The 17,957-nt window shown below is 37.9% G+C and overlaps 1 protein-coding gene across 5 annotated transcripts in view; it reads right to left on the reverse strand.

The window, feature by feature from the left end:
• Nucleotides 1-8,925, reverse strand: part of adcy8 (adenylate cyclase 8 (brain)) — a 61,437-nt gene extending 52,512 nt beyond the window's left edge. The window contains exon 1 of one of the 5 annotated variants that reach the window (XM_051861984.1): nt 4,602-6,727. In XM_051861984.1, coding sequence (XP_051717944.1) covers nt 4,602-5,468 — 867 coding nt within the window. In that variant the 5' untranslated portion in view covers nt 5,469-6,727. Of the gene's footprint in view, nt 1-4,601 lie in introns of all 5 variants that reach the window. The other 4 variants (XM_051861993.1, XM_051862001.1, XM_051862009.1 and 1 more) reach the window with 4 other exon arrangements.
• Between the last annotated feature and the right edge of the window lie 9,032 nt (nt 8,926-17,957).

A 17,957-nucleotide genomic window follows, 5' to 3' on the forward strand; every position in this document is an offset into this window, starting at 1 on the left:
GTAAAATAGTCTAGTCAATATGCTGGAGTTTTTATTCACTGGCAATTTGTTGTATTTTTATAAGGTTATTAACTGATACCCAGGTACACAACAGTATTTGACCTTTTTATATTATTATTATATAAACACAGCAGTATTTATTTAGATTCATATTGAACAGCACAGTCTGTACTCCTATCCGTCACAGCCTCATAGTCGTGTCAAATTAAATATGCCATCTACTCTTACTGAGGTCTATTATGAAGCCAAAAAACTCACCATGGCATTTCCATTCTGGCTTTCTGCCATTTGTTTAATATAAAAACAGGACGATCTAGCCTTCTCGCTGAACGCTGTGGAGGTTTGTCTGAGACATTTTCCCTAATCAAACCTGATGCGTTGGACCGTTACCTACTAATCCTGTCCATGTTGCTTTCTACAGTGTAATACTGATCTCAGTACAATTTTACACTATCATTGTTAGCAGCAGCTGATTGTTCTCAAGGTTTTGATTACACGGCAGGAACATCTACGGTGTCAGAGCTCAAATGCTATTGAAAAATACATTATTAATCACCCAGACATAAAAACATTTAATTGACCAGGCAGCCTGCTGTTATTGATTTCTGTACTGTATACATGTGTGAAAATCTACAAGAGCAGTAAGGTCCATAAATGTGTTGTTTGCTCACTGTACACATGTATTCAGGTTTCTGCAAGTAGTTCATCTCAGTTCATTTCAGCCCCCCCAAAAAATCTGCAATGAAGCAGATTTAGTTTCCTTAAAAGGGTTATTTCATCCAAAAATGAAAAGTTGTTCCAAACCCATATAAATTTCTTTCTTCTGCTGAACACAAATGAAGATATTTTGAAGAATGTCTTAAACCAAACATTGACTTTTTTTTCTCTCCATACTATGCAAGTCAATGGGGCCCATTATCTGTTTGGTTATACCCATATTATTCAAAATATCTTCTTTTGTGTTCAGCAGAAGAAAGAAATTCATACAGCTTTGTTGGAACAACTTGAGGGCGAGTAAATGATGACAGAATTTTAATTTTTGGGTGAAAATATCCCTTTAAAAATCTGGGATATTGTGATCTCAATTCATTTTTGGTGAAAACAGCCACTGCAGTAAGCTGTCTAAAGTGATTTCACTCTGAATCCTCCCCTCAAACTAAACTTTGTTATATTAATATCATCTTTCCCTCAAGTCAATGGCAGACCACAGCATATGTAGGGCAACAATATTGGGCACGGAGCACTACCCCCACCAAACGATGCTCCACTTCTCTGTCACTCTCTGTTCCACAAAATGAAATGCAACAAAAGATGCTAACTTTTAACTTATACAGTGACACCAAAAAATTATTTGGATGTATATTTCGGACACTTAAGTTACACTTAAAAATGTCTGCATTTCATTGGATTGGATACAAAATAGATATGCGTCTGCAAACAAATGAGCCTTTCTCTGAACTTATTTCCCTTTTTCTGAAAGATATTATTTTTAGCCATTTGCCTTGAAGGTCCTTTTTAGTGGATGTATGAAGTCAGCTTCACTCAAATTCAGACAGGTGTCCTACAGTAGAATTATTAACAAAATACTGTACATTATTCACAACTTTTTACAGCCAAAAAGTGTCTGAGACTTTCTGTCTCTGTTTTGAATTGTTACTCTTTATATTGCTACTACACTTGCTTCGATATTTGTTATAAATTTTTAATGAAGCTAGTCTCCAAATACTTTTTAAGGTCATTACACACACACACGCCCACACACACACACACACACACACACACACACACAAACACACACACACACACACACACGTATCTTATGCTCAGTAAGAAGTATCTTATGCTCACTAAGTTTGCATTTATTTGATAAAAAATACAGTAAAATGGTAATATTATGAAATATTATTCCAGTTTCAAATAACTCAATAAATGTAATTTATTCCTGTGATGGCAAAGCTGAATTTTCAGCATCATTAATCCAGTCGTCAGTATCAAATGATCCTTAGAAATCATTCTAATATGCTGATTTTGTGCTAAAAAAACCATTTCTTTTTGTTATTAATGTTGAAAACATGTCATTTTTTCAGAATAGAAATATTTTGCAAAATTATAAATGTCTTTAATGTCACTTTTGATCAACTTAATGTGTCCTTACTGAATAAAACCCTTTGAATTAATTTCTTACAATTTAATTTCTTTTAAAATGACTGTTTTTACTGTATTTTTTATCAAATATAATACTTATTTTAAAAACATTTAAAAATGTATATATTTATGTATATGTGTGTGGTTCAGGAGGACAATACCAGAAAGGATATTTTTTGTTCTCCATTAGGAAAACAGCTTTTAAATCATTCAATAATGTTTTTTGAAAATGTAAAAATGCAGAAAGTTTTCTGTGATGGGTAGGTTTAGGATTAGGGGATAGAATACAGAGTTTGTACAGTATAAAAATCATTATGTCTATGGAAAGTCCCCATAAAACATGGAAACCCAACGTGCGTGTGTGTGTTTATTGTCAGTCAAGCGAGATTTGAACTCAAAACCTCTCGCTCTTAATGCAGGAAATACTTTTCTGGCCCACATGTCCCTCGTCTCCCTGCACTTTGACTATCCACAATCCACCCTACTGCACACAACACTCTCACAATGGTCTGGTGGAGTTTGTGAAGTGTCTACTAAATGATTGATGGAGACCCTGCAGGAGTTTCCATAAACCCAGAGAGAGCACAAGAAAGCAACCAAATGAAAACCGACGTCCATCTTACCCAGCCATTGACGGCATTTTACTTACGTAGCGCTAAACACCGAAACAGGTGTGCGGTCAGGTCTGAGGGTGTGTGTGCGTGAGCGCTTCCTGCAGTATGAGCGAAGGAGAGGGAAACAGAGATGGGAAACGAAGAGATGCTGGCAGACAAGTGTGTGAGTCAGAGAGCCCTTCTCCATATCTCCCTCCCACGCATGCTATTTTTACAGTCTACCTCACACAGCATCTTCGACCACTGCTTGGACACGTACACATTTTTGGGTCTGCTAGAGATGAGTTTGGCTATTTTGACCTGAATCTGCATATAGACATCTGGATCTGGCCTGAATCTGTGTGTGAAAGGACACCAAACAACTCTTGTCTGTCTGTCTCTCTCTGCTGTAATCACAGTGAATAATCTTTGCACCCTATAATTAACTCACACAGCTTCCTGTCTCTTCTCTGTTTGTGCGTCTGTGTGCTTGTTTTTGTGTATACAGCATGTTTGCTTGCTTGTGTGCATCGTGTCTATGCAGGTGAATGTCACAGAATAACTGTAGTGTTACACTACGACTCAGTTTAGATGTGATATGATATGATCACATGTGTAAAGTGTACTGGCCTCAGGTCAGCTTGTCATTTAGAATCTCTTTAGCATCTGACAGAGAGGGAAAAAGGCTTTGTTGACTTGCATACACACGCATATGCAACCGTGTCCATGCAATTAAAAGCAATGTATAAAGGGATAGTTCACCCAAAATGAAAACAGTCATCATTTACTTATCCTCATGTTGTTCCAAACCCCACAAAAGAAGATATTTTGAAGAACACTGGTGTGAAAGCAACACTGAACCCCTATTGACTTTCATTGTATGGCCACAAAAAAAAAAAAAAAACTAAATTTTTCCACAGAAGAAAGAACGTCGTACAGTAAATATTGGCAAAATGCTGGGTTAAATACAACCTAAGTTGGGTTAAATATGGACAAACCCAGCAACTGGGTTAAATGTTTGACCCAACCTGTTGGGTTGTTTTATTTAACTCAACTATTGTTTAAAAATTATATGGCTGGCTTAAAATGAACCCAAATAGGTTGGAAATTAAAAAGCAGACACATAATTACTAGAGGCAACAGTAATAATAAAAAATGTGTACATTTATTAATAAGCAATTTAATAAATGTTTATTATTTAATTATTAGTTATTACACTCATTAATAAATGTTCCCTTTTTGGGTTCATTTTTAAGCGAGCAATATAGTAATTTTTAAACAATAGTTGAGTTAAATAAAACTACCCCGCAGGTTGGGTCAAACATTTAACCCAACCGCTGGGTTAAAACAACCCAATTCCTGGGTTTGTCCATATTTAACCCAACTTGGGTTATTTTTAACCCAGCATTTTTTTTTTTTAGTGCAGCATTTTCACTTTTGGGGTAATCTATTCTTTTAATTGTCTTGGATTTTTTTTTGGTAAATATATACAAAAACATATGTTTTTATAAATATATTTGAAAAAACAATGCTTAAGCTTAGATGTTACTGAAATGGGTAACTGACTGCAGTGCTCTATTATGACTGCTTTGCCGCATTCACGAGCTCTTCTTGACCTTTACTGACCTCTACAAAATTTGGACCGCAAAAACAAGACATCAATATCAGTCAGAACAGCACAAGGCAATCCGCAACGACGACCTTAAAATGTCACTTTCAGCACCACGTTAGGTGGACAGCGACCGTTGCGCTTGGGTTAAATGCCTGAAGCACTGAAAACATCCAGTGTTGCACCCGCACCAATGCACACAAAACTTGCCATGATGTAATATTGCACGTTTCTCTGATTCACTCTCGTCTCACCTGATTCGTGGGGATCTGCGCTCGAGGGGGCACCAGCAGCTGGAGCGCGATGTGCAGCGCGGAGGTCAGCAGTCCCGCCACGATGGCCCAGGTGAGAGGCAGCGGCAGCATGCTGTAGGTGGCAAAGAGCGTGAAGAGCACGTACCCTATCCCATCCCCGAGCAAGCCGTAGCCCAGTCCCGTCGCGAGGATCTGCGTGGCCATGGCGACCCAGGTCACCGCGCCGCTGTACTGCAGGTAACCGTGCGAGCTCGTGTCCTTGCGCACCACAACCAAAGCGCAGATGACCACCTCGATGCCCGTGAAGAAGCCGAGCAGCATTCCTTTGATCGGGTCCATCGGCGTGGACGCCAGGGTCAGGTGCAGCACGAGCAGTGTCAGCTTGGTCACCACGTCCAGAATGTTCATGACCACCACGGACTTCCGTCGCTGGCCCAGGAAGTAGCGCTGGTACAGGCGCTCGAGGTCCCTGGACTTGAAGGCGTAGCGCAGCGTGGGGAAGATGACCCCGCGGTACGTGTAGCCCCAGCTCAGGAAGAAGTCTGAGTTGCTGGGCGCGCAGTCGATCTGCAGGAAACCCAGGTCACTGCTCGAGCGTTCGGGGAAGACTTTAGTGCCGCCGTTGTTGTGCCGGTCGCTCACCGACGTCCTGCCGGCGGAATGTTTGCGCGAGCCCTGCGCGTGTGGCTCGTCCGGTGAGACGGGTTTCGGGCTGTGTTCGTGAATGAAGCGCTGCTCGGTGATGTGTCGCACGGCATTCTGCCACAGCAGGCGCTTCGGTCGGTTCCCGTTGTTGTTACTGGGGGTTTTGTTGATGGTGTACAGCTCCTCGCTCGCGCTGGAACAGCGAACCTCTGACAACTCCATTGTTCCCACGCCAGACGCGGTTCTATTTGCCTATACGCGTTCCCAAAACTGAGAGAAAGAATACTAGCATGTGTGTGCAATGAAGAGTGAAGGCGAACCGAATGGAAAGTGAAGAACGCATCGGGACAAGCAGACTAGTCCCACGGCAGCTGCCGCTCATCATCATACGTCTTGTCCTCCGCGAACGTCAGAGCGATTCGGTCGCGCTGGCTCGTGCCATTTGGCTGCGCAGCGCTACAGCATGGCATGCGCCCGCTCGCGTGCTGAAGAACAGCGCATCTTAACGCGGTTTGACGAGGAAAATGTCCCCTGTTGTCTGCGTGTATTACCCTCTGTGTTGCTGCAGCAGGTCTTGGTGTGTTTCTGTTCTCTCTATCGCAACCAGGGTGCACATTGAAGAATGTTAAGGAGTCCTTTCCACAACACCATTCCGCCCCTCGCGCGGTACAGTCCAGTCTTACTATATGTGGCTCCTCTGTGGTATTTCCCCCCTGACTCCAGGAATCTTTGTCATATCCAGGGGTGAGGTTTAGGGTTGGAGTTGTCGAGAAGACCTGCCTCTTCCTCAGTTTTGAGGCTCTCTGATAGCAGAACGGGTCGCGAAAGATATAGAAGCCGAGTGCTGAAATCCAATAATAATATCACTTAAAACAAAACAAAACAAAACATGCAAACAAAAACAACAAAACATCTATATCAGCCAGCTGAATAGCTTCTGTGATGTTATACAGAAACATCCAGTGCGTCCGCTCATCTGGTGGAGATGGTATTTACACTGAGAAAAAGAGAGAGAGGAGGAGGAGGAGGAGTGTGTGTGTGACTGAGTCTTCCCGACGTCACAAGATCCTTTCCTCTTTTCCTCCCCGCGCGCAGCTTTTGTTTCGGTCCTAAGCACAGCAGCGCGCGCGAGAAAGAATGGGACAGTGGAACACAAAACATTTAACAACGTAATTTTTGACTGCTTTCAACAGGAGAAAATAGATCAATTTAACTGAAGACAAAAAATCAATACTAAAATTATTGTTATTATTATTCATTATTATCATCAATAAAACTCTCGAATATAAACTGCTCATCTTTAAATAGCAAGCAAGAACTTCACGGGCATACATTTTTTAACAAAAGTGTGTTTGGTCTGACAACCAGCTTATTTGACGAATATCTCAATGTTACTTAACAAGCTATTTGCATCCTTCTAAATGCTTCCAAAACAAAAACTCTTTTTCCGCTCTGCTTTCAGATTTGGTGCACCCAATGTTTGGAATACAGAAAACAGTGGAATTTGTACCAAAGATTATTAATTTAAATAAAAACTAACAAGTGTAAATTATTCAAACACAATGTTCTTTGTCCATTTCACATAGCTATAACTAGCTTTTTAAATCTATAGCCTACTTTTTGTAAGTTTTATATGTAGTCTGTTGTTTATTCATTAGTTTTTTACTCACATTTTGTTATCTATTTTCGTCCCTAATTGTTCCCTTTTCCTTCTTCAAGAGGCGAATACAGTCGTTTTAGTAGTGTGCGACTTAAATGACTGTAAAACAAAAAATGAGCTAAAATCTCAAATATTATTAAAGTTATATTGCAATTCCTTTTTATCATTTTATTGAATCTATCAGGATATTTTTAGAAACACAACACACTTAGCTCTAGAGCCGTTACCGTGACTCACCGGCTATTCGTCTTGTTCAAATATTTTACAGCGCGAGACCCCAACCGCGGCTGATCAAAGCGGGCCGACGACGCCTCGCGAGTGACTCATCCCGTCCCCCGCTCGCGCTGCTGGCTCTTTTTTTAACGGCTGTGGGTTTGTACCATATGAGACTGTCTACTTTAAGGGAGTTTCTCTCTGCGTTGATCACTTCTTCACTTTTTTGCTTGCTCCGAAAAAAGAATGATAAACTGCTACAGGAAACTGTTGGAGGCAGTGGCGTGCGCGCTCACCGGCTGCTCTGGGCCTCCGCATCAGCCCGCTGTTATGTTCATTCAGTTAATAGAAACACACAATCAGTGTATCAAGTGGACACTACAACACCAGTGCTGGATCATGGTCCTGCAAGACCCCCTCCATCTCCCATAATGCCCGACTCCTTATCCTACTTTATGTGACAGTGGTGATTTGGCTTAAAAAATGCATGTTAACATTAGATGATTTAATAATATTTCAGCCCTAGCTAAAACTGTGACTGGTTAAGAGATTTTGATGGCAGCAACACACTCCAAAAAAGTTGGGACAGAGGCATGTTTGCCACTGTCACATCACCTTTTTAATTACACTTTTAATCAATTGTTGCAGTTTTGCAAGTGGATTTTTTTCCCAATCTCGTTGTCCGGTTCTCCATTTCATGAGGGGCCATTCATTTTCAATAGGAGATCTGAACTGCAGGCAGGCCAGTCAAGCACATCCACATGGTGTAGAGCAGGGGTGTCCAAACTCTGTCCTGGAGGGCCATTGTCCTGCAGAGTTTAGCTCCAACCATAATTAAACATACCTGAACCAGCTAATCAAGGTCTTACTATAGGCTAGAAACTTCTAGGCAGGTGTGTTGAGGCAAGTTGGAGCTAAACTCTGCAGCACAGTGACCCTCCAGGACCGAGTTTGGACACCCCTGGTGAAGAGTGTCTACGAAACTCTGATGTAGCACATGCAGAATGAGGCCTGGCATTGTCTTGCTTCCCAGGAAAGATGTCATCTTGATATCAGTATATGTACATTTGCATATTCACACATATGCAAATGCCGTTTGCACTGATGCACCTCCATACCATGACAGATGTTTGCTTTTGTACCTGTTGCTGATGAAAGTCTAGATGGTCCCTTTTGTCTTTGGGACTAAGAACTCAATGTCTGTTTTTTCCAAAAACAAGCTGAAACATAGACTCGCCTGACCACAGCACACATTTGTGTCTTTTAGACCATCTGAGATGAGCTCGGACCCAGAGAACTCGGCGCCATCTCTGCATAGAATTGATGTATAGCTTTATCCTTGTGTAACAGAGATTCAAATTGCATTTCTTGATGCAGCGGCAGACTGTGTTAAGTGACAACGGTTTTCTAAAGTATACCCGAGCCCATGTGGCTGTAACACAGTAACATGATGGTTTCTCATGCAGTGCCATCTGAGGGCTCGAAGGTCACGCACATTCAACAGAAGTTTCCTGCCTTGCCCTAAACATATCCAGATTTCTCTGGATTCCCTGAATCTTTTCACAATGTTATGTATGGTAGACGGTGAAAGACCTAAATACTTTGCAATCTTGCATTGAGAAATGTGAGTTTTGAATTATTTGGCAATTCTCTCATGAAATTTGGAATAAAGTGGTGAGCCGTGAACCATCTTTGCTTGCAAGGACAGAGTTGGTGGATGTTCCTTTTATACACAAACACGATACCCTTCACCTACCAATTCACCTGCTTTTTGTGGACTGTTTAACTTGGATATTCTGTAATCTTTTCACTATTATTTTGCCTTTTTTGAGTGTGTTTCAGCCATCAAAATCAAAATTTGATTATATTTACAAAATACAATTAATTTGTTCAGTGGTCTTTGTACATTTGACAGTTAAATAAAGGTTCAAGAGAATTAACAAATCACAGATTCTTGATTTTACTGCGTTTTACAAAATGTTCAAACTTTTCTTTCATATGATGAAAGTAGTAAAAACAGTTCATGCACCATATTGCCAAACAATAGCTTTGTTTTGTGGGGGTGAAATTAAAAATACACTTATGCATATTCAAATTTGACATACTGTGATAAAGTATGAGACCAGTGGAGTTTGGCATCACTGATGTCAAATCGGTGTCTTCATGTGCCAAGTTTGAATATGCTTCGTGTTCCACAGAAGAAAGAAAGTTCTGGAACGACATGAGTAAATGATGACAGAATTTGTCATTCAATTAATGTCATACTGAAGTTTCTGCTGGCCAAACTTCACGTCATCATTTATCTTTATTTTGAACAATTGCTTCACATACACATTATACACCACTTTTAAAAAGTTTGAGTCGGTAAGATTTTTCTGAAACTGTCTTATGCTCACCAAGGCTGTATTTATTTGATTTAAAAAAAAAACAGTAGAAACAGTAATATTGTGAAATACTGTTACAATTGACCAAACAATTAACCAGGCAATTAAAGAACTGTTTTCTATTTGAATATTTAAAATTTATTCATGTGATGGCAAAGCTGAATGTTCAGCATCATTACTCAAGTCTTCACTGTCACATGATCCTTCAGAAATCATTCTAATATGCTGATTTGGTGCACAAGAAACATTTATTATTATCAATGTTGAAAACAGTTGTGCTGCTTAATATTATACTTTATTTTCAAAAATGGAAATAGAAATCATTTGTATCATTGTAAAAGTCTTTACTGCGCTTCCAGGTTCTACATCAGAACTTCTCAAACAGAAGGCTGCATATCTCAGCTGCTATGTCATTAAAAGTCACTGAAGGCCATCTCAATCTGAAGGATCCTTGGAAGGCAGCCTTCATTTCACGTCCTTCATTCATCCTGTATTGAAGGACGCATTGGATGTATCCTTCGCAGCCTTAAATGACCCACAATCTTTGCACACGTTTAAATTCAAGAAAATAAACTGACGGAAAACGAGTTCGTGCTGAGCTCGTCTGAGTTTATTATGAAGTGTAAGACAAAAATAATGTTTTCGGACATGAAAGTACATGTGTTATGTTTTGCTGTAAATTAATCATATGATACTAAATTGCCAATAATGTAAGCCACTGAAAGACCTCAGACGGCTATCATTCACTGTATTGCATTAATAGAAAGCCAGTTAATATAAAGATTTGTGGAAACATTTATTATGTAGCCATGCACACTTGAATGAGTAGATTGTCTCATTCTAGCGTTTAAAGGGTTAGTTCACCCAAAAATGAAAATAATGTCATTTATTACTCACCCTCATGCCGTTCCACACCCGTAAGACCTTCATTAATCTTCGGAACACAAATTAAGATATTTTTGTTGAAATCCAATGGCTCAGTGAGGCCTCCATAGCCAGCAATGACATTTCCTCTCTCAAGATCCATTAATGTACTAAAAACATATTTAAATCAGTTCATGTGAGTACAGTGGTTCAATATTACTATTATAAAGCAACGAGAATATTTTTGGTGCTCCAAAAAAACCAAAATAACGACTTATATAGTGATGGCCGATTTCAAAATACTGCTTCAGGAAGCTTCGGAGCATTTTGAATCAGCGTGTCAAATCAGCGGTTCGGAGCGCCAAAGTCACGTGATTTCAGCAGTTTGGCGGTTTGACACGCGATCCGAATCATGATTCCACACGCTGATTCATAATGCTCCGAAGCTAAGTAATTAATGACAGAATTTTCATTTTTGAGTGAACTAACCCTCAGGAGGACTCTAGTCTAGAAGCCTCCGAAGGTCTGGAGCTCGACCGATATATTGATTTACCGATATTTTCCCCGATATTTAAGCATTTTACCATAATCGGATATCAGTTTGTAATATCGGATTTACCGATAAACGCCGCCATCTTGTGGGTGTTTTGAGAATTGCGCACAGGATCGCCATTACAGAGCATCTGAGGGGAGACGAGACAATGGCGTGCACAGGCAAAGTATACTTACCTGCTTTGCTGTAATTAGTAAACTTTATTTAACATAACAGCCATTAATGCACAAATTAGATGTGTTACATAAATGCCTGAAATGTAGCTAGTTTATGCAGCTTGTGTCTAAGAAGTAGAGACAAGCTCACGGTCACGTAAGATAATCCGTCAAGTCCTGTCACAATAAAGATGTAAATTTGCATGAATTAAATAATGCAGCCATTAATGAGCACATGTTGGAAATAAAAGCGCTGAATTAAATTCTCTCTCTGTTGTCTATGCTCATCATTAGTCTCGTGAAGTCGTCTGAATTTTGCTGTTCACTCAGCGGGTTGATGCTCAGGAAATGCTCCAGCACGGCCACCGCATGTAACTTTTAACAAGATTTACTTGTTTAAAACACCGTAATTATATAAACATTTACTATATAACCATTAATTCACTAATAAACATCTAAGTAAACACAACTCTATGGAAATTAATTATTTATTATCTCCGCGAGCGATCGCAGTTTGAGTATAGTTCTGCGTAAACAGAACAGCGCTTTGTCAGCAGATATTTCATAATCTAGAATGACAAAAACATTTTTAATAATTCTGATAATATAACATACCAGTTGAGAAATGCAATAAAATACAATGTTTTGTTTGTTATATTCCAATATTCCAGAGAATATTATTCAGTTATTTAACATTATCCAGCAAATTATTCTTCACTCTTTAGCCTATTAAACAGCTTATAAATCTACTAAAACTGTTGTTTAAAATTAAGTATTTAATATAGGTTCTGCATATCGGTTATCGGGCACATAAACACACAAATTATCGGTATCGGTTCTAAAAAATCAATATCGGTCGATCACTAGTCTGGACTAAGACGGACACAGCCTCAGTAGGATGCAGCCTTCTGTTTGAGAAGCACCCCTGATTGGCCGACTCCTGCAACAGCATTGGCCAATACTGAATCAGCGTTCAGATGTAGAACCTGGAAGCGCTGCACTGTCTATATAACGTAAACAGCTTTGGAGATTGACAGGAAGAGAGGAAATTGTTGAATAAACTCATTATTTTTGTTTTGTTTTTGTGCACAAAAAGTATTCTCATCGCTTCATAACATTACGTTTGAAACACTGTAGTCACATGGACTATTTTAACATTGTCTTTAATACTTTTCTGGACCTTGAATTTGATAATTCCGTTGCCTTCTCTTGGGGATCAGAAACCTCTCAGATTTCATCAAAAATATCTTAATTTGTGTTCCGAAGATGAACGAAGATCTTACGGGTTTGGAACAACATGAGGGTGAATAATTAATGACAGAAATTTCATTTTTGGGTGAACTAACCCTTTAATGCTTTTTTTTTTTATTCAACTCCAAACTTTTAAACGGTAGTGTATGTCGTGCTGGAGACACCACATATACACACATCCAGAGCTGAAGTTATAGGTCTACATTTGTCAGATGAGGACACTGCTGAAAATATTTGTTAAGGCTTCAGTATTAAAAAAAAAAAAAAAAAAAAAACATGAGTCATAAACAAAGCAGGAGGGGCGACGTACACGTGTCTGAGGATGTCTGGCTGTATATGACAGCGTCGCTATGCATTTGAATGCAGTTTGTGTGTTGTGCAATCTGAGCTGGAGGAGTGATGTAAGCAGGCTGCTAATAATGTGATTGGCGAGACTGGTGAAGACATGAATAAAGATAGGACGTCATTCAAGTGTGTATGCAAGTGTTGAAGAAAAGCATCACATGTTTGGGGAGAAATCAGTGTGCATATCTGTGTGTTCAAGTTTTTATGATTAAATATGTGAATGCTGCTACTGTGCCATTATAGACCAAAGCCTATGAGTGAGTGCATGTTTGTCCATTTTGGCAGTTCATGCATTTCCTATTAAAGTGTGACATTTGAGATGATCCCATTGAGTAGCAAAAGTCATATCTCTCTCGCACTGTGCTTCTCAGTTTAGTTAAATATGAATCGGATGAGAACAGGTCATCATTATGGCTTTTATTAGCATGTGATCATGTGACACTGAAGACTGGAGTAATGATGCTGAAAATTCAGCTTTGCTATCATAGTAATAAATTACTTTAAAATATATATATATATATATTAAAATAGAAAAGTTATTTTAAATTGTAATAATTTCAAAATATTACTGTTTTACTGTATATCTCAAACTCCATTCTTTTATCATCTGACCTCTATATTTATTTTGCTGTCTAAATGAGAACATAACATAGACTTCCATTGTTTTTATATAAACTCAGTTACTACAGACTAACCGAAATTGTATCACTACCCCTAAAAGAAAGCCTTCAGCATTTTTAGAATAAAAACACATTTTTATTATTTTATTTACAAACATTTTTTTCCAATACATCTGTTTAATATAATTTTTTTTTTTTAAATGGATATATTTCCTAACATCTCTTTGGCAAACAACATCTATTTTCTTCCAAAAATGAAATGCTTGTCATAATGTACTCACCCTTATGTTGGTCCAAACTTGTATGATTTTATATCTTCTGCAGAACACATATGAAGATATTTAGGAGAATGTTAGTTCCAAAACATTGACTTTTATTGTATGTATATATATATATATCTTCTTTTGTGAAGATAGGAGAAAAAAAATCATACAGGTTTGGAATAACATGAGATTCAGTAAGTTTCATTTTTGGGTGAACTATCTCTTTAAGCTGCAGTCACACTAGGCTTTGAGCATAGGAATTACATAAAACTCAGAAGCTTTTAAGTTTATATAGAGGTTAATCTGTTATGTTTACAGTAGATGTCCATGTCAGAATTCACCACAATTAAATCTGGGTACTGAAGATGAATGGAAGTGAATGGAGCACTGTCTAGTGTGAATGCAGCTTTATAAATACATTTTAACTGATAAATACCAGCATAATTTTAAAGTCACAACGAAATCATAGGAAATTGCGATATTTAATATAAATAAGGCTGCAACTAACGATTATTTTGATAATCGATTAGTTGGCAGTTTATTTCTTAGATTAATCAATTAATTAAAATTAATTTTTAAAAAAATTTATTGATTAAAAAAAACCCTTCTTCTTTTTTTTTTTTTTACAAAACACACTATTCACATCCTGCCCAATGCGGTCCTTCTAACTAATGTGCCAACTGAATGCTATGAAAACATACATAGTGAATAAATCTATATCTATGCTATACGCAAAAGAGCTATTAAGCAAAAGGACAGTTTAAATCCCTACATTAAAAATGAAGATAATAAAGTTAATAAAAGTAAAACAAAAACACAAACTCAGTGTTAACTGTTCGCAAATGTAAACGTCTTACATTTATATTCAATTACATGCAGTTATCCCTTTACAGTTACTCTCATAAAATACCTGAATTGCATGTTGACTTTTAAAACTAAATTTGACGTCCAACAACAACAGATATTTCAGCAAAATTTTTGCGTTGAATTTTAATTGCCTACTTCTCTAATGCGTCCCGTCTGTTTGACGCGCATGCGCTCATTCAGTAAAGCTTTGAAGTTTAACGCAGACTGTCAGGACGAGCCTTCATGCAAAATAGAAATACTCGCGTGAATTTGTAGCACTTACAGATAAGGATATAACCGTTAAATGAAAGTTTTGCGCTGAGGAAACATATCACACATTAAACAGCACACGCATCTGTCAAAGCACTAACTACGCTAATACATTAGCTTAAAGCTTAAAAGAAAGAATTCTCATGTTTTGGGCAGCTTGGATCACATACCTTTGCCGAAGCAGCTCAATCTGTTTCCTCCACTATTTTTAGATGCATTTTGTTCATAGAAATGCGTTATTCAGTTCTGTAATTTGACGCGACTGGAAGAAGTACTCCGTGCATGGTGGGCAGACGCGACTAATCGATGATTTTCATGATCGGTTATTATCGATTAGTTGTTGCAGCCCTAATTATAAATAATTTATCTGTGCAAATAATATATATATATATATATATATATATATATATATATATGTGTGTGTGTGTGTGTGTGTGTGTGTATGTATTAATTCATGTGCCCTTGTAATCTTTAGGCAAAACTTCCTGATGTGTTTACCGCATGAGGGCGGGACAACCTGTCACTCACATGAGGTCAGCCAATAGCAAACCACAAACATCCAATCAATTCCTGATGGACAAAATCAAGTCCTGCCCTACATTTTTTCTTGCTCGAGAAGCCGTTTCACTCGAATATATGTTGCAAGAGGGAAGAAAAGACCATCGCAACTTCCGTTTCATGCCGACTTTGACATGTGCGACCCTGTAATTGAGTCATCAGTGTCCCTATATTTCAGTGCATCAAGGCCCTAGCTAACGCCTGAATTCACGTTCACTGATGCACATTATCCACCTTGATGCTTTGCGCGAATTATGGGAGTAACATTGATTAAACATTCAGCGAAAGGTTCTCTCTATGAACACATTAATAAGCATTTTCAAAAACTGGGTACAATGAGATGACATTATTCTACTCACCCTTCAACAATCAACCATTAAAAGGAAATTTAGGAAGTGTAAAAGCATTAACAAATTACTACAACAGAATAAGCTCGATTATTTCCACAGCAATATTACAGACATGTTAAATAGTCTGTCACTGTAGTAATAAATATATCACTGTAGTCATATATGTCTGTATTATGTAAGAGGTTCATTAACTGAAACATTGAGTGATAATATTTCAAAGTGATTTCTGTCATTTTGACAAACAATGAATATTGTATTTAGCTGCTTTAGAAAAATTTAGCAAACACTGCTAATAGGGATTAGAAGTGAAAAGGGGAGACAATTAGCCTACATTATAAAGCATCCGTGTGGAAACAAACCTGGAAAGAGACATGAGGATTTGGGGAGAAAAACAAGAGATTCTTAGTGCATTCCAGTGAATCATTCATGGGATATATCATAAAGTAAATCGTGAGAACAGACCACAATTGTGCAGTATATGTTGTCTTTTTTCATACTGTTACAGCGGAATACAAAGGGAAAACCATGTCACATTAAAATATGTTACGTTACGTTATTCTCCTGATGTCTGAAAATAGAACACGAAGGAAATTTGTTTCAGTCTTTTTGACTGGAACCTGCCCAAACTGGAAGTGCCTCCCATAATTCTAAAATGCTGTAGGCTTGTTAGGATAAAGGGAACTAGGGAGTGAAACGAGCCACTCATTCTCAAATTAACCTCACACACCTGTGCATGTTAAAGCAACTTGATTACACCAATTATTGGCTGAGATCATGGCTCAATACTAAGAAAGACCTCACTGACATGACACACACTTCTCTCTCTCTCTCTCTCTCTCTCTCTCTCTCTCTCTCTCTCTCTCTCTCCCTCCCTCCCCCCCCCTCCCCTTCATCAAGCCGTCTGGTGAATAAGTGTCTGAGGAGATCAAGGAGAAAGGGAGGCAGAAAGAAAAGGAGGGCCTGATGAATCGGAACACACACATCTAGACACACCTCACACATTCACAACTGAAACATAGAGAAGAGGAAACCTTCACTAAAATAGTCATTGAAAAAGACACAGAAAATACATTAGCACTTCTGCAGGAAAAGCATTACAACACACACACACACAGACACACACACAATGTGTCTCTGCTTAGAGTGTTTCAGCTCAGATAGGCATGAAGGACATTCTATATTCAGCAGACACATTTGCGTAATTATAGAATCTCTGCCTAGAAAGACCATGCAGGTGGCTGGGCTTAATTTGTGTTTATCATGGTTGGGGTGTTTAAAATTAAATGCTTGGTCATAGTTTAATTCACTCTCCTTAATGTCATTGTGTCTCTCTGGTCACACACACACACAAAACCTTCATGAGTTTGCTTGCAGGTAAAGACCTTCTTGTCTCTACCCCAAACAACACAGGACAGCAGGAGGCAGTAGAGAGCAGCTGAACAAGTACGCACACACACGCACAACTATTATAAGGACTTTCCATAGACATAATGATTTTTACACTGCACAAACTCTATCCTCTAACCCTACCGCTAAACCTACCCATCATAGAAAACTTTTTGCATTTTTACATTTTCAAAAAACATCATTGGTATGATTTATAAGCTGTTTTTTATTTTGGGGACTGACTGACCAAATGACTGACCAAAAACATCACTTGTTGTGTATGATCTATAAGCTGTTTTCCTCATGAGGACTAAATATGTCGCAAATATTATAATATAAAATATACACTTTGATTTAAAAGTTTTTGATCAATAGTTTTTTTGAAAGTAATAATAAAAAAAAAAATGTGCAAGGATGGATTAAATTGACCAAAATTGACAGTAATTACATTTATGATGTATTATAATTTGTATTTCAAAAATGCTGCTCTTTTGAACTTTATTCGCCAAAGAATCCTGAAAAAAACTGTATCACTGTTTCCACAAAAATATTATGCAGCACAACTGTTTTCAACACTGATAATAATAATAAATGTTTCTTGAGCAGCAAATCAGCATATTAGATCATGTGACACTGAAGACTGAGTAATAATGCTGAAAATTCAGCTTTGTCATCACAGGAATAAATTACATTTTAAAATATATTAAAATAGAAAACTTTTTTTTTTTATAGGCCTACTGTAACAATATTCCACAATATTATTTTTTTTACTCTATTTCTGATCAAATAAATGCAGCCTTGGTGAGCATAAGATACTTAATTTAGAAACATTAAAAAAATCTTACTAACAGTAAGAAACAAAAAGGCAAAAAAAAAAAGACAAAATTATCATAATCACTACAGTCAGTTTTACTCTAATTCTACTAAAAGGGAATCTAATTGTAGTTGACTAAAATAAAACTTTTGGTCACTTCTGGTGGATTATTTGAATCA

Source organism: Ctenopharyngodon idella, chromosome 2 (genome assembly GCF_019924925.1).
Source record: "Ctenopharyngodon idella isolate HZGC_01 chromosome 2, HZGC01, whole genome shotgun sequence".
In the NCBI taxonomy this organism is placed as follows: domain Eukaryota; kingdom Metazoa; phylum Chordata; class Actinopteri; order Cypriniformes; family Xenocyprididae; genus Ctenopharyngodon; species Ctenopharyngodon idella.